Source organism: Nannospalax galili, unplaced genomic scaffold, assembly GCF_000622305.1.
Source record: "Nannospalax galili isolate Female #2095 unplaced genomic scaffold, S.galili_v1.0 scaffold576, whole genome shotgun sequence".
Lineage (NCBI taxonomy): Eukaryota > Metazoa > Chordata > Mammalia > Rodentia > Spalacidae > Nannospalax > Nannospalax galili.
The window spans coordinates 2,524,250-2,549,842 of NW_008339223.1; the positions used below are offsets into that span (position 1 = coordinate 2,524,250).

Genomic DNA, 25,593 nt, shown 5'->3' on the forward strand with positions numbered 1-25,593 from the left:
TCTGCCACTGAGTTACACTACCAGCCTCAAAATAGTCTAATTTCTTCTGTCTTTTATCTGATTCTTTAAAATGTATTCATGTAAATAAACAGATTAAGTCTAAATTCAAATTTTTAAAACTAAGATAACAATATCTACAGCACAAACAAAAATAAAAAGAGCCTCTACAAATCAATTTAACAAAAACTATAAAGTCATGCTCCTTCCAAGTCCCTGACTGTCCAGCCAAAACCACTGGCTACAGCCCATGAATAATAATCACACAAGCCCAGTAAATAATCACACACCTGGCCATTTCTCCCCACAAACAAAATGCACTGCCCAAAGTTCTGCCCACTGTGAAGACTTTCCTTCCCCAGTGTCCTTCAGGATTGCTCCAGAAATTGGCTACAATGCTGCAGCTGTTCACTTCTGGGTGGTGCTTGCACAGCATGCAGAACCATACATAAACCAAGCCCTAGTCTTCAGTCAACCTCAGCCAATCATAGGGCACACCCCATGAAGCCATAGGTATATGCTTGAGAACATAAGGCATTGTAACAGGAGCAGGACCATAGGCATATGGGCAACTTCTTCATGTAACTTACTTGTGCCCTCCGGGCCTGCTCGGCCCCAATCACCTATATACCATGTCCATTTAGTAATGGACTATTGCTGTGCACATCCTACTTTATGGCTTGGTGAGCCAGATAACACCTAGCTCATGATGGGTAGCTCAGGTTGCATAGTAACTTGATGGCCCATTGTCAAACGTTTTTCTCTAAGGTCTAATACCAGGATAAGAGCTGTCTCTCAAAGGGAGAATAGTTGTCTGCAGAAGATAAAGTCTTACTCCAAAATCCCAATGGCCTCTGCTATGATTCCTCTATGGGGGCCTGCCAGAGACTCCAAATAGCATTTCTATCTGCCACTGATACCTCCAAGCATCATCATGTCTGCTGCATCACATGGCCCAGGGGGCAGAGTAGACTGCACAGCAACCTGGACCTGGTGAAGAGCCTTTTCCTGTTCCAGGACCCACTCAAAGCTAGCTGCCTTCCCAGTCACTTGATATATGTGTCATAGTAACAGACCCAGATATATAATGTACTGCCTTCAGAACCCAAAGAGACTCACTAAGTGTTGTGCTTCTTTCTTGGTAGGGGGAGGGGCCAAGTGCAGCAACTTATCCTTCACCTTAGAAGGAATGTCTCTGCATGCTCCACACCACTGAACTGCTAGATATTTCACTGAGGTAGGAGGCCCTTGAATTTTGGCCAGATTTATTTCCCATGCTCTCATGCGCATATATGCCCTACCAACAAGTCCAGAGTGGTTGCTACCTCCTGCTCACTGGATCCAATCAGCACATTATCAATAGAATGGACCAGTGTGATATTTTGAAGAAGAGACAGGCAATCAAGATCCCTTCCAAATAAGTTATGGCACAAGGCTGGAGAATTACTATACCCTTGAGGTAGGACAGTAAAGGTACACTGCTGTCCCTGTGAGCCAAAAGCAAATTGCTTCTGGTGGTCCTTATAGACCAGTATTGAGAAAAAAGCATTTGTCAGATCAATAGCTGCATACCAGTTACCAGGAAGAGATGTAATAATCTACAAGAAAACAATAACTGGTACAGCAGCTGCAATTGGAGTCACTACTTGATTGCGTTTTCGTCAACTGTCACTGTCCATGATCCATCTGTCTTTTGCACAGGCCAAATAGGAGTTAAAATGAGATGTGATGGGCACCACCACCCCTGCATCTTTCAAATCCTTGATGGTAGCACTAATTTCTGTAATCCCTCCAGGGATGCAATATTGTTTTTGGTTCACTAGTTTCCCTGGTAGAGGCAATTCCAATGGCTTCCATTTGGCCTTTCCAACCATAATAGCCCTCACTCCATAGGTCAGAGAACCAATGTGTGACCCACTAGACACACCGTGAGTTGGACTTCAGCCAACACTTGACCTCCATAAGCCCCTACTTTAACTTGAGGATCACAGTGCTTTTTAGGGTCTCCCAGAACCAGCGTCAACTCAGAACCAGTGTTCAATAGGCCTCAAAAAGTCTGATTATTTCCTTTTCCCCAATGTACAGGTACCTTAATAAAAGGCCACAGGTTCCTCTGGGGAAGGATGGGAGAAAGGCTAACAGCAACTCTTTGGTACTGTGACTAGGCCCTTCCTTCCTCAAGGAGACATGACCTTACCTTCATTCAAGGGGCTCTAGGTCTGTAAACTGGCTCAAGTCTGGAAACTGGTTGACTGGATGGAATTCCCTATCACTATGATCCAATATGTCCTTTCTGTCATTTGTTCTATAGCTGTTCTACAGCTGTTCTACATATGCAGATCAAATAAAAACTTAGTAGGCTTCCTATGTATTTGGTCCCTGGAAACCCCATGATTGATTAGCCAGTACCAAAGGTCCATTCAGGCCATGCCATTATAGGCATTGTTTTGTCTTTGCTGACCATTACGGTGACTATGCTTACCTTGCCTTTGGCAATTCAATGCTGCCACCTGACCCCTACTCTGAGGTCTTGTTAAAGCCATTATATTTCATTCATGCAACTGAGCATCTCCAACTCTAAAATGTGGCACAAGGAAAAGAGCAAAAACAAGGCCCTTCAAGTTGCTGGTGCCTCTCTTGCCATTCCGCATCTTGTAACCTCAGGGAAAGTCATGTCCTCTGGGTCCTCCCACTGCGGAGGATTCAGTTTTACACAGCAAATCCACTCAAGCATTCCAATTTGCCTGAGCTTTAAAATCCCTTCAACAACACTAAGTCAAGGAATATCAAGCATCTCCAGTTCTCTGTTAGTAGGCCATTTTTTGGTAAATACTTCAGCCAACCAATGAAACTTTTGGCATCTTTTCTAACTGCAGGAGCTTCCATATTAAACCGAGAATCTCTGATCAGTGGCCCCATATTGACAAACTTAGTCTGATCCAATTTTATGTTCCTTCCATCATTATCCTACACCTTAAAATTCATTCTCTCACATATTCCCAAGACTTCTGTTTAAATGACTTAGCAAACTCACTTAAATTCTTTAGTGGTGTAACATACTTCCTCATGGCCCATACTTTCTCACATGTAGGGGCCTGCTTAGGCTTGAGTCTGGTTATTGGTCTAGAGACAACAACTGGTGGGTGCTGAGGGACATCAGTATTGTCTTACCAAGTGGGATTCATTCCAACAAGCAAGAGTGAAAAAGGCAGGAAGGTGGGTATGTGGGTGTGGGGTGGACATACATTCTCCGCTGAGGTGGAGACACTAATTCATCAGGTGAAATAAACCCTTCAGAGCTGAGGGTTCAAAGACCTTAGCCTCACCAGAGTTCTCCCACACATCTCCATCCCAAGTTACAGGACCCCAGTCTTTCCCCAGCAGTGCCCTCACTTTTACTGCTGACACTCTTTGAGGCTGGGAACTAAATTTTCACTGTCAGTCAGTCAAACACATAATCAGGGCTTCAGTTTGATTTTCTGCAACTTTAGTTCTACGGCTGCTGGAAAGAAGACTGTCTTCCAGGGCACACATAGAAACTTTTAGACAGGCAATGCGATCTGAAGCCATCACTTCAGTTAATTCCAGATCCAGTAAAGTTGACAACGAAGATTAGCCATTACACAATCCCAAAAGGTGGACAAAATCAGCAGGTCAAAAGATAATTCAAATTACCAATAAGCATAAAGAAAACTACTCAACTTCACTAAGGAAACCATGAAGACAGGTGTTATTTTCATTTGCCAAATAGGCAAAAACTAAAAACACTAACAGCACTATCCCTTATCACATTAGTAGGTGTGTAAATATATTAGCATTTTTGTGGGGCAATGGCACTACATTTCAAAATCATCTATGTATGTATTCTTTGACCCAGTAAATTTTACTCCTCAAAATGTAAATTTTCATGTTACAAAATTACTGGGCATCCACTACAACACTCTAAAACTTTAAGGAAAAACAGCCTGCATGTCTACTAATATAGGTTGGTTAAATAAAAAATGACATGTCCATCCAGTAAAATCCTGAAGTACATTGAAAGATCCCTAACCAATGTCAAGTAAGTGAAAACAGAACAGTGTAAATAATAGATCCCGCTCACAGATCCCGCTCGCTTAATTAATTTTTTGTGTAGAACGTAGCGGGATTCATTACGACTTTTTTGCACTTCGCTCGTATTCACTGCTCACTACCCTCTTTTTTTTATTTTATGCGCATGCGTGTATTGCCTGCATGTACGTAAGTGCACCCGTGTAGTGCAATGCCCACGGAGGTCAGAAGAGGCTGTCGGATCCCCTGGGACTGGAGTTACAGACAGTTGTTAGTTGCCATGTGGGTGCTGGGATTCGAACCCCGGTGTTCTGCAAGAACAACCAGTGTTCTTAACTGCTAAGCCATCTCTCCAGCCCCACAATACCCTCTCTTTACTTAGAAAAACAAGGCAATCGAGTCATGGGTTTTCTCAGTCCAAAAAGAAAAATTACTGTCTTGAGATAATCCTCTACAGATTCAAATTCAAAATTGGCAAACGGATCCACACAGCCGCCGCAAGCAGTCTGACCAGGAGTAAAAGCCGCTGAAAAGGTGCTCTGCGCCTTCCGCCTAACTCTCGCTTCCCAATTACTTGAAAGGCAAGTTGGCGACCGAAAAAAAGAAATGAGGCGTCGGGGCCAGAGGCAAAGCCCCCGAGCGCAGCAGAAGAGCGCCGCCCCCAGAGGGCCTACGCCGAACCAGTGCAGGCCGCCAGGAGAGCACAACCACCCAACCCAGCCTGGAACTTACCGCAATGCTGTGGACGACCGGCTCCCGAAGAGGCGCACGGCGATGACGCTATGCCGCCGCCTGGGCCTGCGCTCGCGGCGTCTTCGGAGTCTCGCGAGAGCGGCCCAACAGCCCTCCTTTTCTCCTGCGGCGGTGCTTCCTCTCCTGCGTTCTGCGCTCGGGGCGTCTGTGTAGCTGTGGCTTCTGCGCTCCCCCGTCGCAGACGCGAATTCAGCGTTTCCCACAGCTTTATTCACTACCGACTGAAGCTCCGGGTGGAGCTCCATCGGCCTCAGCCCCTCCGAGCAGCTTCTCTAACCATCCCTGCTGTGTGCCGGTCCCTCGCTAAGAGACACTTCGGAAACAGTAAAACTGAATGTTTTTAAATGTGCGTGGGTCCATACAAAATAGAAGCTCAGATTCTTGTGATTTTTGTTTCTATTTTTCAAGTGGGGCTTGCTGTGCCTGGCCTTGAATTCACCCCCTGCTTCTGCCATGGGAATCCTGGGTTACAAGCTCTACCACCGTTCCTGACCAGATTTTTAGGTGCTTCCATATATGTAAATTCAATAAATGTAATCAGAACAAACTGTAAAAGTTGCAGAAGCTACGTGTTCAATTGCATTGACATTCATAACAAACATGAAATGGTAATAAAATTATTTTGAGCAGTCATAATTGTTAGATTTAGGAGAGCAGGAAAAAAAAAGTTTAGGGTTTAGAAATGACAGTCAAACCAAGGCCTTCCCCGGAATCAGCCATCCACATCAAAGGGAGAGGCGAGTTTCACTTTTACAGGAATTCTGCTGTACAAAGCTGCAGGATTTTGCTTGGTGCCAGAGTCTGGTGTCCTTGAGATTCTCTTTCCCAAGGTTATGTTCTAAACAGGAGAGCTATCTTAAGGCCTAAAGGAGGCAGGTAAACCCAAAAAACAAGTTTCCCTCAGGCCAGGGAGCGACCAGTTGGTAAGACTTGAGCAAGGCCAGACTGTCAATTTAGGGCCAAATGGCCACTTTAAGGGTTTTATGCTTATATCGTTTTCCTAATTAGGTTTATGATACACATTCTATCAATAGTAAAGTGACAGATGACCTGTTCCTAAGTTCGTTCCATCATTAAAGATAGCTTCTTGCAGATTGCAGAGGGTACTGTATAAACATTCTACTGTCACACTCTTGGGCAGAGAAACCGGTCTCTCATAGCTACACTGCTTTTCAAGTTTTTTTCAGCAAGCTAACAGTACTCAGGGTTTTTTGGTTTTTTCATTTGTTTTGTGTGCTCGAGTGTGTATGGGCACACAAGTGCCACAGTACACGGTGCACACGTGGAGGTCTGCAGATACCTTACAGGAACTGGATCTCTCTTACATTTGGGTCCTGGGTATTGACCTCAGGTCATCAGGCTTGGCATCTAGCAGTTTTAACCTGCTAAGCCCTACCCTCAGCTTTTACTTTCATCTAAAATGAAACATAAAAAAAAATAAAATAAAATGAAACAAATCTTTCAGTATTTTCAAAATTCATCATTAACACCTCTTAAGTTGTCAGTTCCAACAATTTCTCCTTTAATATTTGTATTTTGTTTTATGTGTACGAGTGTATTCCTGCATGTGGGTAGGTACACCCATGTTGTGCAGTGCCCTTTGAGGTCAGAAAAGGGCATTGAATCCCTGGGAACTAGAGTTACAGTTGTGAGCTGTGATGTGGGTGCTGGGAATAGACCCAGGTCCTCTGCAAGAGCAATCAGTACTCTTAACCACTGAGCCATCTCTCCAGTCCAACAATTTATCCTTTAAACTTATCCTTTAAAGTTATTAAATTTCAGCTGGCATGGTGGCACACACCTCTAATCCCAGCACTGAGGAGGCCATCCTGGTCTACATAACCAGTCCTAGCCAGCTGGAACTACAGGGACAATCACCCTATCACAAAAAAAAATAAAATAAAATAAAATAAAAATAACCTATTAAATTTCGGGGGGGTGGGTAGAGCTCTGTGAGATGGAGGTCATCCTAAAGATAATAATAAAAGTTATTAAATTTCATTGAATTATCATTAAATTATTTGGGGGTATATTTTTATAGATGAAAGTTAATTCTGTTTTTTGTTTTTATGAGTGCTTTGCCTACATGTTTGGACCACGTGCATGCAGTGCCCAAGGAGGCCAGAAGAGGGTGTAGGGTTCCTTGGAACTGGAGTTATGGACCACTATGTGGGTGTTGGGAACTGAACCCAGGTCCTCTACAAGAGGACCCAGTGTTCTTAACCACTGACCCGTCTCTCCAGCTCTTAATTATAGGTTTTACACATTGCTAAGGGTCACAATTTCCTAACATTAAAGTACCTCAAACAGTTACCACTAGGCAAAGCCAGGCCATTTTGTGAAGCTGCTTCTCCATTTTGGATAGACTGACAATTCAGTAAGTACAGTAATTTGATTTCCAGAACTAATGTAACTTGTTTTCCTAGATTCTTTCCTTCCTCCTACTGGATAATACTCAGGCAAAGACAAGCACAAGGGGGTTCTTATCTGTCCCTAATATTCTTTTACTCACCGCCCCTCCTTAGCCCTAGCAATGGCAAAGTGCATGCAAAAATGAAAGTTTCACTCTCCTTCCCTCCTACCCTTTCTCTAATAACTACTGTAGCTTGTAAGCAGTTGGCAGATTCTTACTCCACACAGACTCCTCATGCGGGTTCCCCCCATGAAGGCTTGCACTGTCTTAAATCCCTCCTTCCCTTGCCTGTGTTCCCATCACTGCACATGACTAGTCCATAACTCATTCCACAGGAGACAAACCACACACGAATATCCAAACTAAGCTATATCCTGTTAAAGATCACCAGTGTTGTAGCAAAAGAGAACCTGAAATAAGTTTGTAAATGAATATTCTCAACTTCTAGTCATCTCTCTGTGGGGCTGTAATTGCACTCCATAAGTCACGGTTTGAGCGCCAGTGTCCTAGAAAATTGGATGCAAAACTTAATCCATGAAAAATATTGAGATCTGGTATAAGGGATCAAATCCCTAATAAGCAAAGAGGTCACTGAGGAATAATAAAGATGGCACATTTCCTGCTGCCTCTTGGTGGACAAAAGCCTGGCAGATTTTAACTCCAGCAGGAAGGCCTTATTTTCAACTCAGCTGACCTGCTTAGAGTTATGTAGCCCTGGACATATCATGCCTTGGACTGTGACCAGCACCCACTTCCTTGTTTAAATTGGCCAAAGCAAAATTAGGGGAGGAGAAAACAGTAAAACCTCTGAAAACCTGGGGGTCGGGGAGTTGTTATTTTCCATTTCTGGATCACTTCTATTGAGTGTTTTTCTCTATATATGAACGTATGTGCATGTATTTATGAGTGGATGTCCATCTTTTAAATTAAAGTTTGTTTGCTTGGTGCTCTCTGCTGGGCTGAGATATTTCTGGCCTTTTGATCCTCTAATTAGTGGAGAAAATGAACCCAACCCCTAGATGGTGACCATCCTCGGTCCCATTACAGTAACACTGAGAAGGCTGGATCTGGAACACTTCACAAGCTAACAGTTTGTCCTGGATGGAAGTGATAGTTGAATTTCAAGGCAAATTGCCATTGTTGTGCCAATTGGGACACAAGGAAACACCAAAACTGAGTTAGGAAGATTGGGAAGGTGAGGGAATGAGGGATTTGTCTCTTAAAAAGAGAGAGGAGGCAAGATTGAACAGAGAGAGCCTAAAGACCTGGCAACTTCACAGTGAGCTCCAGGGCAATACACTCCTTAGAGAAGAACATTCTGGGCAAAATGGGCAGCTATTTCTCTGTGTGTACTCACAGAAATAGCCACCCTCTATGTTCACTGTCTGGGAGGAACTGTCAGGAACATGGCTGCAGCTGGAAAGCTAAGATTGATGCTGAGGTACCAACAACTAACTGCTGAACTATAAGGGAGACTTGGGACATACACCTCTTCAGATGCCAATACTACACGTCCACAAAACAGGACCACTGCAGTGCCATGATGTGCCTAATGCAGAGTGCTGTGAACTGAAGTTCCCAGAAGGAAAAAGGAGAGAAAAGCTACACCTGTGTTAAAGATTCTACAAGGTCAAATGACTGAACTTCAAGCTTATGGAGAATTAAAATGCTGCCAACCAGAGCCAAACTATCTTCCTTTTGGAAGTCACCCACTGCCCACACCTGTGTCTGGCTAATATCCTTGCTATTAAAACACTGCAACATGTTCTTCACAGACCACCAGCTTTCCCCAATCCCAAAACTAAGACTGTTATCAGACAGCATCTGAAACCTTAGCAGAATGTTGCCTGCTTTGCTGTAACCTGCCTGCCTGTGGCTACCACCAAAGTATTTGGTAAACACTTTGATTTATCACTTTCTTTGTTCTGTAATAAAAATCTCATATAACCACAGTGGAACATGGTATTTGGGGAAACCTGAATCTGTGTTCCCAGGTCATGGTCACTCATATTTGGTTCTAGAATAAATTATCTCTAATTCTTTTTGAATCAATACTATTTTAATCTCCAGTATGTGCTTGATTCTGTCCTACGTAATATAGATATGACTGAAAAAATCTTTCCGCCAACTGAACTTACATTCTAATTTTTCCCATTCTATTTTTTTTTATTTTTAATCGTGTGTGTGTGTGTGTGTGTGTGTGTGTGTGTTTTCTGTCTGTGTCTGTGTCTGTGTCTGTGCACCTTAATACTGGAGCCCATAGAGACCAAAGGTATCAGATCCCCTGGAGCTAGAACTACAAGTGATTGTTAGCCACGTGATGTGGGTGCTAAGAATTGAGCTCAGCTCCTCTGGAAGAGCAGTACAGGCTTTCAACCACTGAGTCATCTCTCCAGCCCTACATTCCAATTTTTAACTCTGTGTCTGTGCACCTTAATACTGGAGCCCATAGAGACCAAAGGTATCAGATCCCCTGGAGCTAGAACTACAAGTGATTGTTAGCCACGTGACGTGGGTGCTAAGAATTGAGCTCAGCTCCTCTGGAAGAGCAGTACAGGCTTTCAACCACTGAGTCATCTCTCCAGCCCTACATTCCAATTTTTAACTAAAACCATCTCCCCCTCTGCTTATTCTCACATTGCTTTCATTTGCTGTTTTTTTCTCCATAAATCCCTGTTCATTTAAACACTTGGAGCTTTCTGATACATGCCTGATAACTTCTCAGTCTTTAAGAAGCATTAAAGGAAGAAAAAGTTACCCAAAGCCTCAAGTCACAGGAAAAACAGAAAAAGTCTCTACAAAACCAGTGCACCATGCTACTGCAGTTTCTATTACAGTGACCTCCTCTTATCTACAGGGGATACTTTCTAAGACCCCAAATAGACTCCTGAAACCTTGAATAATACTGAGCCCTATACTAAGCTCCTTAACTTATGATGATTTACATTTTAATTAACAAATTATAACAAAAAATCACAAGTTGTGCAGTCGTAAATGCAGGATGATCTGTATGTGCTGTACTGTTTTTTCTTACATACACTGCCACATTACTATTTAATACCAAAGCTAATCTGCCCATTCTCTCTTTGTTCCTTTGATGCTTATTTTATATTACTGCTCTGGGAAATTATTAATAAATAAATAAACAAAACAAGGGCTAATTGAACATAAGTATTGTGATACACTTGATATGACAATTGACTGACTAATGGGTGGGTAGTGTATGCTGGCAAGGATATGCTAATCAAAGCATGTTTCATGTCCCAAGTGGAATAGGGCTAATTGAACATAAGTATTGTGATACACTTGATATGACAATTGACTGACTAATGGGTGGGTAGTGTATGCTGGCAAGGATATGCTAATCAAAGCATGTTTCATGTCCCAAGTGGAATAGCATAACATTTCTTCAATACTCAAAATGGTGGATAAATTAAAATTTATGAGCTGAAAAATAACATTGAATATTTCTGGCTCATTGTTGACTGCAGGTAACTAAAACCACAGAAAGTAAAGCTGGATAAGGAAGACTACTGTACTCCCATCACAACAGCAGAAGACTGAACTTACCTCAAAGTACCAGTTAATACTCCAGTCTTTGGATACAATGAGAGTTGACATGCTCTGCAGACTCTAGCAACAGAACATAAAAATACTAGACATATTCCTAGTGTAGACTAGTTCTGTCTTCAACTGCTTTGTATTCCTATATATAATACCACCACCTGAATAATCTGTAAAGAAGAGAAAGTTTCTCAGTGTTGGAGGCACAGCAGTCAAACATCGAGGTATCAACTTCTAGTGAGGGTCTTCTTGATGCAGAAGTCACAAGAAGAATAAAGGGGGGGAACTGCACAAAGGAGGGATGGACTCACATTTAGAACAAATAAATCTGTTCTCATGATGATCAGTCTACTTCCCTAATAATACATTAATCTATAACTGAGACCAGGGTCCTCCTGACTTAATCAACTCTTAAAGATCTTACCTCTCAACAATATTGTTTTGGTGATTAAGTTTCTGTGATGGTTTGAATGAAAATGTCCCCCATAGGCTCCAAGTATTTGGACATTTTATCCTCAGATGATGGCGCTGTTTTGGGAGGTTTTAGAAGGTGTGGCTATCCTGGAGGAAGCACGTCACTAGGGGTGGGCTTAGAGAGTTCTTAAGCCTTGCCAGACCTCTAGTTGTTCTCTCGCTTCCTGTGCCTGCACGATGATGTGAGAGCTTAGCTTCTGCTGCTCCTGCTCCAGCCACCTCCAGCCACCATGCCTCCCTGCCATGATGGCCTGTAATTCCCCTGGAACCATAAGCTCAAATAAACTCTTCCTTCTATAAATTGCTTTGGTCAGTGTTTCTATCACAGCAACAGAAAAGCGACTAATACAGTTTCCAAACCAGGAACTTTGGGGAACACATTCAAACTATAGGAATTTTTTCCTGTTTAATGACTTTATAATTCAAGTGATGGTGAGTGATACAAAACAAATTCATAGGTATGCTCCTATGCTGGGTAAAGGCTTTCCGATGTGTATAGCCTCAAGTCATACATACAACTCAGCAACCCCTCAGTTATCTTGAAACATTTGAGAGGGAACTGATAATAATTCTAACCACTCCAACAGCTATCAAACAAAATACCTGAAAGCAAATCCTGAATCCATCACTCTAGAGTCCAGCCTTGGGAGACAAAAGAAAAATGAGGAGGAACACAATAGATGGATGCTTTTGGAAGCCCTTGCCAAGAAATTCCAACGGACTCTCATATGAACATTTGAAAATATCCCTGTTCTGACTTTTTTCTAGTTCCCTGTCTAGAACTTGTAATGCTAATTACTCTTGTCTTTACTTCTCCTTCACATCTCCTATTCATGATTCAAGGACTTTCTTTTCCCCTTAGAGATAAGAGTTATGCAATTTGGGAGTCTTTTAGATAGACCCACTGAAGGGTACTCCAATTGCCTCACCCTGTGTCCCTGTTCAGCATGGAAGAAGCTAGAGCAGTCTGCGTCCCGATTCCCTATTGGCAATTTGGGAAACCTCTTCAGAGGATGGCGTGATAAGAATAGGAGGTAGGAATTTGCTAGGCAGTTAGGGTAAAAGACCCTAAAAAAAAGTAGCCAGTTTCTTGGCTAAAACTCACAATGTCCTTGGGCCTCTTAGCAACATACTCCGTTCCAAAGGCCAAAAATGTCGAAAATATTTGAGATCTTTTATCTAATCCTTAAAAGATTTTAGAGTTACCTCTTCAGAGGGGGAAATGTTAGAGTAGCCAAAAGCCCCATAAAAAAATAAGTAAATAAATAAATAAATAAAAGAATAAGAAAGAAAGTACATGAAGTTATTAGAAAAAAAGTGATTGGGAGGGCTGGAGAGATAGCTCAGTGGTTAAGAACACTGATTGTTCTTGCAGAAGACCCAGGTTTGAATCTCAGCACCCACATGGTGGCTAACAACTGTCTGTAACTCCAGTTCTAAGACCTGACAGCCTCTTCTGTCCTCCGCAGGCCTTGCATGACATGGGTGCACTTACCTACATGCAGGCAATACACACATAGACATAATTTTTTTAAAGTGGGGAGATATGGGAGGATCTGGAAGGGGAGGGAGTGGGCATGGGTTTGATCAAAACACTTTATATGCATGTATGAAATTCTCAATAAATTATTTATTTGAAAAAAAAAACAAAACTCATTTTTTTCTTTCAGGTGATTTTTAAATTCTTTATTTTATATAGTACAGGCTGAACTTGAACTCACTATATAGGTCCAGGTTGACCTCAAATTCATAACCTTCCTGCCTCAGCTTCCCAGATATTAGGGTTACAGACGTACACTGCCACATCAAGTGCAAAATCCACTCATGAGGGCAAGAACTATGTGATCCTAAGTAATATACAAATATTTCTTCAGTTTCCTCTTCTGAAAAAAAACTACTTATTTCTTCTAAACCATGAAACTCTAAGGCTAAACTGTCTAAATGCTCACCACAGCACGTGGCACAGACTAATAATTTAGTACAGAGTAAATGTTAGCAACAGTAATAGGCAATAGTATCACCATGAAGAAGGAAATTGGAAAGAAAAATCAATCTGGAACTCATTAAGTAGACCAGGCTGACCTTGAGCTCAGAGATCCACCTGCCTCTGCCTCCCCAAGTACTTGGATTAATGTTGTGAGTCACCACATCTGGCTGGAAATTTCTTTTTTTGTTGAATTTTCACGATTTTCATACAGTATAAGGGGGGGTGATGATATTTAGATCCCCTCCCCCATCCGCACCTTCCTCCACCATGCGCCCCCCCCCGCTCAATTCAATATACTCCACCATATATACACTACAGTCTATAGAGTCTGATTTGTATTCCCACGTATCCCTCAGCATGGGTTCAACCACTGGAACTTGGTTAACCTAATAAGAGTCTCATCCCTATAAGAGACTGCCTCTCCCCCTCCCCAGAAGCTATCAGTTGCCAAAAGTTCCTTAGGATGGGTTGCAATTTTTACCCACTTTCCCAGTTCTATGCTGGAATTTTGTCTGGTTTGAGCTTGCATGGCACTTGTGTATGTTTCCACCATTATTATGAGTTCATATGTGTAACTGACCAGTAGTCTAGAAAACTCTGAAACCTTTGCTTCCTTGTGGTTATACATCACCTCTGGCTCTTACAGTCCTTCTGCCCTACTCTTCCCCAACGATCCCTGAGCCTTGGGAGATAGAAGTTTGTTTGAAAAAGCTGTCCTATTCAGGGATGAGCACTGTGCAGCCAATTTTCTCTGCACATTGGCCAGTTGTGGGTTTCTGTGTTAATTACCATCTGCTGCATAAGAAAGATGCATTCATCTTATGTGTAGAGGTTGCACTGAAATTGTGTCACTTGGGGATAAGCATCTCACAGACAATTATTCTCTGTATTTGACCAGTTGTGGAACTCTGTGTTTGTCTCCATATGTTTCAAAAAGAAGCTTCTTTGATGAGTGGTAAGAGGTACACTTGTCTATAAATATAAGGATGCATATTTAGAATACAGAAAGAAATTATATTGGTCTAGGGATGTGGAAAAAGTAGGGGTTTTTCTAGGATCTATGACCTCTCCAGCCATGTGAATTTGGCTATGTTTACAGTACCACACATGAGTTCCCTAACACTGAGTGGGCCTCGAGTCCAATTAGGATTATCCTGAAGATAAATGTGCCACAACTCCACCAACAGCAATAGCTTACTGGACCAGTTATTGTTGCTTATTAGGCTTTACAGCTGAGTGGGACCATTGATTTGTTTTCTCCCTTAGCAGCTTTTTTTTTTTTTTTTTTTTTTGAGACAGGGTCTCTCTATAGTCCCAGCTGTCCTAGAACTCCCTGTGTAGACCAGGCTGGCCTTGAACTCACAGAGATCCACCTGCCTCTGCCTCCCAAGTGCTGGGACTACAGGCGTGCGCCACCACCTTAGGAGCTTTCATAGCATCCTCTGATACGGTGAGAGCTAGTCTTCAGGGAGGAGGCTTATCAGTCAGTTCCAGTTCCATTGTTCCAAGTCCTATGTCCTAAGTATAGCCTGTCTTCAGAAATAGGGTCTTACCTTCAAATTACACTTAGATGGTGTGAAAACCCAGAGGACAATATATTAATTCAAAGCTCTACTGAAAAATACACATATTTGTGTGTGCATATATATATATATATATATATATATCAAATGTATATAGCTGAAGGCTATATAACAACAACAAAATAGTGTTGGGCAGGAGAAATCACCCTTCGATTTGTTGGTCAAGGTAGTCCAAGAGACTCCCAAAATAACACAGGCTGTTGCCATTGCTCTTAAATTGCCTCCCAGAATTTGAAGATAAGAGCCTATTGCTGGCTGGAAGTTTCTTGAATCTTAGTGTTCAAATTATGAGTAACCAAATCAGCTTCCAACTGATATCAAAATAACATGTTAGAAATTTTTCTACATTCCAAATGATAGAATATCAACATTTTGGTGTGAAGAGATGGTTACAAACACTGGCTGCTCTTGCAGAGGACATGGGTTCAGTTCCCAGCACCCACTAGTGGTTAACAATAATCCTTAACTACAGTTCCAGAGGATCTGACACCCTCTTCTGGCCTCTACAGGCTTCACACACATGGGTATCCTTATTTACTTGCAGGAAAAAAACACTTATACACACAAAATAAAAATAAATCTTAAAAAAAGTCAACATTTCATAGATACCATAATAGCAGTCGATGTAAGTGAGATGTATCAATAGTTGCTAAAATCATTGGATGAAAGTTTTCTGGTGTGAATGGTTAATGTTGATTATCAACTGAAGAATCTAGAATCACCTGGAAGATGAGTCTCTGGGTTACCTATGAAATAACAGTGGATAAGATACAAAAAGAGGCTCCTGAATTTGGGGTTCCTGTTTTGGGTTTCTACCCTCACAATGAGTAGAGTAGGCTTCCACTAGCACATTATCCCATTAAAGATGAGAGTCACTTAAACAGGGCCAGGTTAGATTAGCCCAAACTCATAGCTGACTAAACTCACAACCCATCCCCTAGACACATGTGTGAACCCAGTCACAATCAGCAGGAAGCCCAATGTAATGAAACCCTTCAATTTCCTAAGAAGCAAATATGCTAATTCCCCTTGACTTCTGGTGGAGTTCTGTCTTGATAAAACTAAAATAACATCAGGCCAGACATGGTGGTGTACATCTTTAATCCCAGCACATGGGAGGCAGAGGCAGGGGGATCTCTGAGAAATTGAGGCCAGACTGGTTTACATTGTGAGTTCCAGGCCAGCTATGGCTACAGGGAAACTCTGTCTCAAAAAACAAACAAACAAATGATAAAAAAAAAAAACTAAGAGAATACCAAAAAAATCACAAGTCAAACCTCTATAAGCAGGAGGACATCTATATAAAGACTACAGAAGACCACAGACTGGGTAGTTTAAATACAGAAACTTATTTTCTAGCCCTTGTAGGGGCTAGAATCCCAAGATATTCTCCTTTAGAAGTGTAAAAGAGCTGCTGAAAACACTATTTTCTTATTCATCATATAATCAATAGCCCCCCCTTCTATCTGTACTAGCCTTTAATTCTTAGGAGGAAGCCGTGCTATGTACTGACAAAAGTACTGACTCTTTTTTGTTTTATTGAATCATAATCAGTGTCAGATTTACAAGATTTAATGAGGGAATAAAGAACAATGGGGTGTTTATGAGGCTGTAGTGGTATGTGGTATACATAGTATGTCCAGAGCAAGTTGCACTGGTGAGAGCAAGTGCTTCCAGGTTGCTCCTGTCCTTGTGTTAATGGTTGTATTAGACAGGCTGTATTAAACTCTCCTCTAAGGAGAGTTTGTTCTTGTTCCAGTTGTAAGAGTTCAATAACTGTTTTCCTTGAGGGATTTGTCCCAGAGTAAATACTCTGGGGCTAAAGGATTCTAAAATTCTACTTCCAAACACAGTCCACAATTCCCCTTGCTTATCTTCCCAGGCTAAGGAATAGCTGGGAAAACTTTGCCTGAGGTTTATGACCTTGATCTCCAGGGCCGCAAAGCAGCAGGGACATTTTTTAAGGTACCAACAGCCTCTGAAGGCTTTGCAGATAGATAACTGATTATAATAGAATGAATGCTCTTGAATAAACACCAGCATGTCTGCTTTTCATTGATGAGCTCGTGTTACTACTCAAGTGAATATTTTTTCCACTTGTCTTTGCTTCTTATTTTTGTGTGTGTAAAAGCAATCATGTTTTAGTCATGCGCTAAAAATGGCTAATAACCATAAGCATGGATTTAAAAAATTAAGAATCAAAATACAATGCTAAAGAATTTCACAATGGGAGGATCCATGAAAATTCTTTACTACATACATTATGATTAGCAGACTAGTAAATCTTAACTGGAATGATAAGATAAAAACAGCAAAACCACACTTTTCCTATAAAAAGTTACACAGCATCTTCTGAGGGACAGCTATCATCCAGGATGGAACAGAGTTGTGACCACTCTACTGCACGTCCAGTAGGCCCGTGGAATCTGAAATGAAAGGGGTCTAATCGTCCTTTCCTTTCCATCACCCTCAGCATCTCGTTTCCTCTTCTTTCCCCGAAGAACTTCTTCTTCCTCTTCCTCCTATTCTTCCTCTTCATCAATGTAATCATTAAAGTCGTCTTCATCCTGAATTTCTTCTTTCATTATGAGAGGCCTACTTCCTCTTTGTATTCTCCCTCTGAGCCTGCTTCATCCTCATCTTCCTCTTCCTCTTCCTCCTCCTCTGTGGGGAGCCGCCTGCCGTCCCTGCAGACGCCATTATAAGATGGCGCTCACATCCGGTTCATGCTGAGCAGTAAATAAGTCAGTACGCATGCCCGAAGTAATTTTCCACCTTCTAGTCTCTGCCTACCTCGTGGCGTGATATGGGCTGATGAGTTTGCAACCAATCAAGAGTTGCCACGTCCAAGATGGGCTTACTAACCTATATAAGGGCTGGGTTTCCGACATTCGGGGTCTTCGCCCTGTAAGCTTATGCTCTCCCTCTCAAGATGCATTAAAGCTTTTCTGCAGAAGGATCCTGAGCGTGCCGCGTCGTTCTTGCTGGAGAGACGATAGCGCGGGACACTCCTCCTCTTCAAATGCTTCAAATCCTTCAATGGACCAGCATCATCTTTTCCTCATCTTCCTCTCCATCCTCATTATCCTCTTCTGAGTCTGGTGCTTCCTTATCCTCCTGATCAAATCCATCCAAGTATGTGATTTGCTGCAGCAGTTCAAAAATACTTTGTAATCTTCCAGGTTTGTGATCTCACAGTTAAACAGGTCAAGACTTTTCAAATTTTTAAGATTTTTCAGGGGCTCTACTGTACTGAGATCTTTGATTTTCTTTCCACTCAGATTGAGGTAGGTAAGATTTGGATATTTCCCTGCCAGGACTTCCAAGCCTCCAGAAATTTATATTGTCACTAAGTTCAAGCTTGCAAAGTTTATTTAAGCTGGGCCAATGAAATCAATTCTACATTCACCATACTCAGAAAATCAAGTTCCTTAAAATTATCATTCAGGCCTTCAATTTCCCCATTGACACATAAACAATTATCAAGGACTAACTCTGTCACTTGGGTGATCCCAAGTGCAGGGCTCCTGGCCAGCTGGGCAGAGGGAACCCACGAGCAGCAGGGACATAGAGAATTTGTCTTTGCTCCTTAAAACATTGGCTAATGGGGCTTGAAAGGTGGCTCAGTGGTTAAGAGCAGTGGCTGGTGCCAGGCATGGTGGTGCACACCTTTAATCCCAGCACTGAGGAGGCAGGAGCAGGCAGATCTCTGTGATATCAAGGCCAGCCTGGTCTACATAGTGAGTTCCAGGCCAACTGGGGCTACAGGGAGACCCTGCCTCAGAAAAAAAAAGAAAGAAAGAAAAGAAAGAAGGGAAGGGAAGGGAAGGAGGCACTGGCTGCTCTTACAGAGGACTTGGGTTCAGTTTCCAGCACTCACATAGCAGTTAACAACCTAAAAACCATCTGCAACTCCGGTTTCAGAGGGATGCAACATCCTCTTCATGGGCATTGCATGACATGTATGCACATACATACATGCAGGCAAAACACTCATACACATATGTCCTAGTTTGTTTCTCCATTGCTGTGACAAAACACTCTGACCACTACCAACTTGGGGAGGAAAGGGTTTATTGAGATTACATCTCCCAGGTCGCAGTTCATTAGGGAGCCCAAGGTAGGAACTCAGGGCAGGAACCTGGAAGCAGGAGCTGGAGCACAGGCCATGGAGGAACTCTGCTTACTGGCTTGCTCCCCTGGCCCCTGCTCAGCCCGCTTTCTTATGCAACACAGGCCCACCTGTCCAGGGATGGCACCACCTGCAGTGGGCTGGGCCCTCCCATATCACTCAACAGTCAAACAGGTGCCCCATGGACATGGCTATAGGCCATGAAGGTGTTTCCCCAATTGAGGCTCCCTCAACCCAGGTGTGTCAAGTTGACACTAAAGCTATCCAGAACAACATATAATAAAAATAAGTAAATAAATAAGAAAAAATTTGAAAGTAAACATATTGGCTCAGCAGTTGCATTGGCTGCTCTTCCAGAAGACCACAGTTCAGTTCCAGTTCCTAGGACCCACATGTGGTTAATAATCATCCTTAATTCCAGTTCCAGTGGATATGATGCCCTCTCTTCTGGCCTCTTTGGGCATTGCATGAACATAGTGCACTTATATACATGCAGGAAAGCACCCGTGCACATAAAATAAAAATAAATAAACACTGGCAAAAGTTCATACAACTACACTGCAGTTGCAAGGAGAGCCATCCTACTCTCTTTTTATTATTATCATTATTAATATAATGAAGCAGAAAAATGTAGTTTCAAATTAAGATTGCCAATATCACCAACTTTTTTATTTAGTAAAGAATTAAAATGTCAACAAATTGTTAACAACTTCTGGGTAAGAGATTGGATGAGAAATATCTTCCGTGTGTCAGTGAAAGAGACAAAATAATGCATAATTTCAACACAAAACACAGCTCTCACCTCAAAGGGAATAAGAAATAGTGTATTGTGGAACTAAACACGAATGATCATTACCAGTGTTAGAAGTGGGAGTCTCATGAAATCCAAAATATTTCAACAAGGCAAAAAGCTTGACTTCTGCAGAATGGTGAGTAGCACTCTAAATCCAGGAAGCAAGCACCCCCAACAGGGGTCCCACTGGGTGTTTATTCCTAATGCAAAGGGAGCCTGTGCCTCACTCTAAATGGTCATAGCTGGGTCTCACACTCTTACATGGTTGGATAATTCAAAACAGTGGAGCAGTTAAGAAAAATGCAGCATTTGAGAGCAGGATGCAAACTTGACTACAGACATTAACCTTGGAAAAATGCTGACTGGGGGAGGGAATTTTGCCAGGTGGTGTTTTTGTGATGAGACACCTCAGGACAGACCACAGATACAACATGTTGCAGCCCTAGCTGCTCCCAGTAACTGTAACCAAGAGGCCGTTGACTCAAAGTTTGGCCCAGCACCAAGGTGCGGGTTTTCAAACAGGTTGGCATGCACCTGGTTGCTCCTGCTAACAGCAGATTTACAGCTTCTGTACTTTCTGCTTGGCTTGCTCTTGCAGAATAGAAATTGTTAGGGGGGCTTTCCATCCTTAAGCTTGAGATTTTAAACTTTTCACCCCTGAGTATGGATTTTCTATATAAAAGCTTACCCTAAGAACAGCTCGGAACTGAACTTGGGATCAATTGCCCAGTGTAGTCACCAGAAAGCTATAAAGACTTTCTTTTGGCAGTACTTTATGTCTGAGCGGTCTTCTCTGGTGAAATACCTCACAACATTTTTATAAATTTCTTTAAAGATGAAACTTTGCTTCATTTATTCTTTTGACAGAAAAGACATTATATTTCATGTACATTTCCCACACCCAGGAACACAGATTAAGGTTAGCCCAAACACCATGTTTGAACATGGTAACAGTTTTATGCAGTTTTCATAATAAGAAAACAAAGGAAATTATAAGACAAGACACTTTCAAAATACAGTGGTGGGCTGTGGGAGACAGGCTTGAGCCTAGGGTGACAGTCTTATTGACAGCCATAGAGCAGGCCTGAGGCAACAGCCCCAGGGACCATTGTGGAGCCACAAAGAACACCTTGTGACATTTGCTCCCATTGGCAGATCATGAGACTGATGCCTAGAGCTCACCACTCCCTAATCACCACCCTTGGAATCCAAAATTCAACACTTAGGGTTATGTGGTTTCCAGGAATCCAGGCTCTGTAATCTGAAACCTGTTATGCTAATGAGGTATCCTACTTGCTGTGCTGTGATTGGACCACTATCCCCATATAAGCTTGTGCCTTCCTGCAATAAAGCAGATCTGTGTCACTTATGCTGGTCTCCTGCAACTGAATGTGGCGACGCTGGCACAGACTCCTTATCAGCCCTGGGGTCTGGACTGGACAAATGATCTGAGGAACTGAGAGAGCAGGAGAACAGCCATAGCCAGAGGAGAGCAGCCACAGCCAGTGACCACGCCTGGTGCCCAAACATGGGGCTGGGACCCCATCCCCACAGAGCTGTAACACTGAGCTATAACACCTTGGGCTCCCGATGCCCCATTTCTAGGTGCTCTTCCTGTGGTTGCTCACTGCTTTCATTTTGTTCTTCTTTTTCTTCTGGCTCATGATCTTCGGTGCTCCTGCCTTCGCTGATCGTCTCCTTGAACGGTTCTTGAGTCCCTTTGGGTCTGTCTTGCAGGGTGAGTGACCTCCAGTATGGGGAATAGTCATCCAGCTTCTGCCAGCCCCTGCGCTGCTGCACTGGTTCCTCTCCTCAGGAGTAGGCATATTAGGGTAACAGAAAAGTATGTAACTAAGGTTTTAGATGAAGTACTAGCTCTTGCCCCCTGGTTTACAGATTCTTTTTGCTGGGATCCTGAACAATGGGCTTGCATTTTATTCTTGGCCGTAGAGAAGTCAGGGAGGGACGCCCACAGTCTGGGCTGTTCTACCCCATTGTGACAGCCGTTCTGGCCTCCCTTCAGGGGATTCCCCCCAAAGTCCCTGAACAGGACAATCTCCTATTAAAGGAAATAGATGAGCAAATGCAACAACAGGATGCTGGGGATGGAGTGTCCCAGGCATTTCCAGTTAAAACAAAACTAATGGATTCTTGTTCTGATGAAACTATGACTGTTAATGGTGATATAAAAAATGAGGAATTGGGGTTTGAGAGCTCCCCTGGTGAAAAATAGGAAGTCAAGATCGCCCCTGCCCTGCCATTACAGGGTGGTGGCTACCCTCTGCCGTCTTGTATTGGCTTTGATGAAAAACAGGAAGTTAAGGCAGCCTCCGTTCTGCCATTACAAGGTGATGGCTACTTTCCACCATCTTGCACTAGTTTTAAGGAAGTTCCCCCCCAGTCCATCTACCCCTCCCTTCCGGAGGAGGACTGGAAGCCCCTCCCGCCTAGGCCCCTCTTCTATGCTACAATGGGAGATTTTCCACAGTTCTTCCCGGTTACTGTCAATCAGGGACAACAGAACCCCAATGTCTGGAATCCACATTCTCATGATACCTTAAGGAAGATGCATAAGGCAGCAGTTGAGGATGGCATTCACTCCCCCTGGTTTGGTCAGTTATTAGCTACAATCGGTCATTTGGCCAATACCCCCTATGATTGGTAGAATATCGCCCGTGCCTGTAAGCAGGGAGGCGATTTCCTTTTATGGAAAGCTGCTTACCAAGATGGATGTGAACAACAGGCAGAGCGCAATAGAAATGCCAATGTCCAAAACATTGGAATTGATGCTCTAGTAGGAAGTGGCAATTTTGAGACCCCTCAAGCTCAGGCACAGGGAACTCCCTGCTACTTTGAACAAGTACGGCTTTGCATGCTTTGTACTTTTTGAAGTATGCCAACTCACAGTGTTACCAAATTAACCAAACTGATACAAAAACCAGGCAAGTCTTTCTCTGATTTTGAGAGATGCCAACAAAGTATAAATAGAAAGATCAGTCATCAGGGAGCTGCCAATGCCTTGCTCAAGGGTCTCGTATATGAAGGCTGCTCTACAGAGTGTCTCCTTGCCATAGGATCCGTTAGACACAAGGATGTCTCTGAGTGGATTCTGGCCTGCCGAGATGTGGGGACCACTCCAGCCCATGCTGCAGCCCTTGCTGAGGCACTGGCTGCTCATCAGCCACAGGCCAAGATGGACAAAGGCAAATGTTGAGCCTGCAGGGGACAGGGCCATTGGTCACATGCCTGTCCTAATAAGATGAAAGAGGCCAAAAGGGGCCAGGTTCCCCCTTCAAAATGCCCAAGATGCCACAAAGGCTTTCATTGGGCAAGAGAATGAAGGTCTAAGGTGGATGCACATGGTAAACCCATACAAAAGGTGCCTTTAAATGGGCAACGGGGCACCTCTCAGCCCTGCCCCAAAGAAAGGAAGTAAGGGAATACACCCCCACGTCCAATGGACAATACCTATTGATTTGCATAAGCCTAGGATGCAACTTTCCCTAGATGGCCATAAGTTTAAAGGCCTAATTGACACAGGGGCCGATATTACTGTTATCAGACAATAAGAAGCCTTGTCTCATTGGCACCATAAGCCTGGACCCCTTATACAAGGTGTTGGGGGCTTACAAAGTACTTTACAGGTCCAACGTCCCATGGTCTGGACTGACCCAGATGGCAATACAGGAGCTATTAAACCGCTCCTAGCTGCAGGGCTTCCCCATAACCTGTGGGGGAGAGATATCCTCCCCAATATGGAGGTTGTTCTAACTACCAATGACAAAGCCTTTTATGACAACTGCATTGTAGACCAGCGGTTAGGTAATGCCCCCCACCCTCACCCCCAATTCTAACGGCCACTGCTCCGCTGCCCAAGCCGCCCCCCATCAAACTAATGTGAGACACTAAAGCTCCCATATGGGTGAAGCAGTGGCCTCTTCCTTCACATAAATTAGCTCCTTTAATCTCCTTGGTCCAGGAACAGTTATCCTTGGGTCCATATTGAGCCCTCCCTTAGTCCTCATAATTCTCCCATTTTTGTTATACAAAAGAAATCAGGAAAGTGGAGAATTTTACATGATTTAAGGGCTATTAATGAGCATATGAAGCCTTTAAGGACCCTTCAACCGGGACTGCCTCACCCTATTGCTAGTCCCAAAGAATGCGCAATTATTATAATAGATATTAAGGACTGTTTCTTCTCTATTCCTCTTCATGATGATGGTAAGCCCTATTTTGCCTTCTCTATACCTGCCACTTAACCATAACCTTCCAGCAGTTCAACACTATCAATGGACGGTTTTGCCTCAGGGCATGAAAAACAGTCCTACTATCTGCCAATATTATGTGGCCCATGCCTGCAGACCTTTGCTGACTGACGTTTATATTTTACGTTATATGGATGACATTCTTATTGCCCATAAGGATCCTAAGATCTTACAAGGAGCTTTTCAAAACCTCAAAACAAACCTCCAGGCATTAGGTCTTACTAGTGCAGCAGATAAAATACAGTTACATGCCCCTTATACCTTTTTGGGCCACTCTATCCAAGATGTCATCTGCCCCATAGCTCCTGCTCTTATCTTGCCAGATGAGATTACCCTTTTAGAGGTGCAGACCCTCTGTGGCAATATAAATTGGATATGGGGCTTCTTACCCATGTCCAACAGAAGAGCTTACACTGCTCTTTGACCTCTTGCAGGGTACTGATGTGGTCTCCATTCCCCGTAAGGTCTCCCCAGAGGCACAACGTGTTATTACAACAATCAATTCATACCTGTCCCAGGCATTTATAAACAGAATACAACCAAAATTGCCTATCCAAGCTCTAGTTATCCTACTAAAAACACCCCTCTGGGAGTGCTCTGGTAGACCCAAGGTCCCCTGATATGGATCCACTCCTCATGGAGTCAACTTCATAAGGTCACCTTTTGAGGCATGGGCTATGCTAGCCGTTAAACTTGTCCATACCTCCAGCCTCCTGTATGGCCACGAACCCGAATCACTGGTTCTTCCCCTTCCACTTCACATGCTCCAGTCATTGTTCCTTGACAACCCTGGCTTCCAAACTCTCCTACTAGTCTATCAGGGGACATATGACAATCATTATCCTAAATATAAACTCCTTCAGGGAAGAAGACAGCTTCCCCTGTCCCTATTTCCCCAGGCATTCCCAAAGTTAACCCTCTTCCTAAGGCTCCCCTAATCTTTACTGATTCTAGTAAATGCAAATTTGGTTATGTAATTTACCAGGAAGGACAACTCTCCTCACATAAGATTTTCCCTTTCCAGGGATCTGTACAGCTCGGAGAGCTCTCAGTCATGTTACAGGTCTTTCAGGGTCTCCCTACAACTCCCTGTAATATTTTTTCTGACAGTGCTTATGTAGTTCAGACTCTACAACATCTGGCCTTTGCAGCTTTCTGGCCCCACAAGAGTCCCCTTAATTTGTTACTCTCTTCGTTACAATTCTTACTTGAGCAGCGCTCTGCCCCTTGGTATATTAAACACTTGCACTTTCATACCAATTTCCCAGGGCTTCTGGCAGAGGTGGTCCTGAGCACCACCCTTGACTCCATCATAATTCAACAAGCTAGAGACTTACACGCCCATTTTCATCTCTTTCCCCAAGCTATACATAGGCTTCTACCCACTCTACCAATTCAGAGCTGCAAGCATTTGGTCCGTACCTGCCCTTCTTATGCCCCTCTTCTACCTCTGGGACCATTACCACCCGCCAGAACTCTCCCTAGAGGCCTTGGCCCCAACAAGATATGGCAAATGGACATCACTCATTTTTCTCCTTTTGGCAAGCTCAAGTATATCCATCATATTATTGACACTTAT

The 25,593-nt window shown here is 43.1% G+C and overlaps 1 protein-coding gene and 1 pseudogene across 4 annotated transcripts in view; both read right to left on the reverse strand.

Annotated features, from left to right (window-relative positions):
• The window catches only part of C1d (C1D nuclear receptor corepressor), a 23,035-nt gene extending 17,697 nt beyond the window's left edge, over positions 1–5,338 (reverse strand). Inside the window, exon 1 of one of the 3 annotated variants that reach the window (XR_003849666.1) lies at positions 4,780–5,334. Coding sequence is in view for 1 of the 3 variants with exons in the window: in XM_029563929.1 (XP_029419789.1) it covers positions 4,780–5,045 (266 nt within the window). In the remaining 2 variants the exon portion in view is untranslated. Of the gene's footprint in view, positions 1–4,779 lie in introns of all 3 variants that reach the window. The other 2 variants (XM_008833827.3, XM_029563929.1) reach the window with 2 other exon arrangements.
• Positions 5,339–17,187: 11,849 nt separating this feature from the next.
• LOC103734765 lies at positions 17,188–18,320 on the reverse strand (annotated as a pseudogene). The gene is made up of 2 exons (XR_001872456.1): positions 17,831–18,320; positions 17,188–17,499 (listed from the first exon to the last, which is right to left on the reverse strand). The product of XR_001872456.1 is annotated as an acidic leucine-rich nuclear phosphoprotein 32 family member E pseudogene (transcript).
• Positions 18,321–25,593: the final 7,273 nt, after the last annotated feature.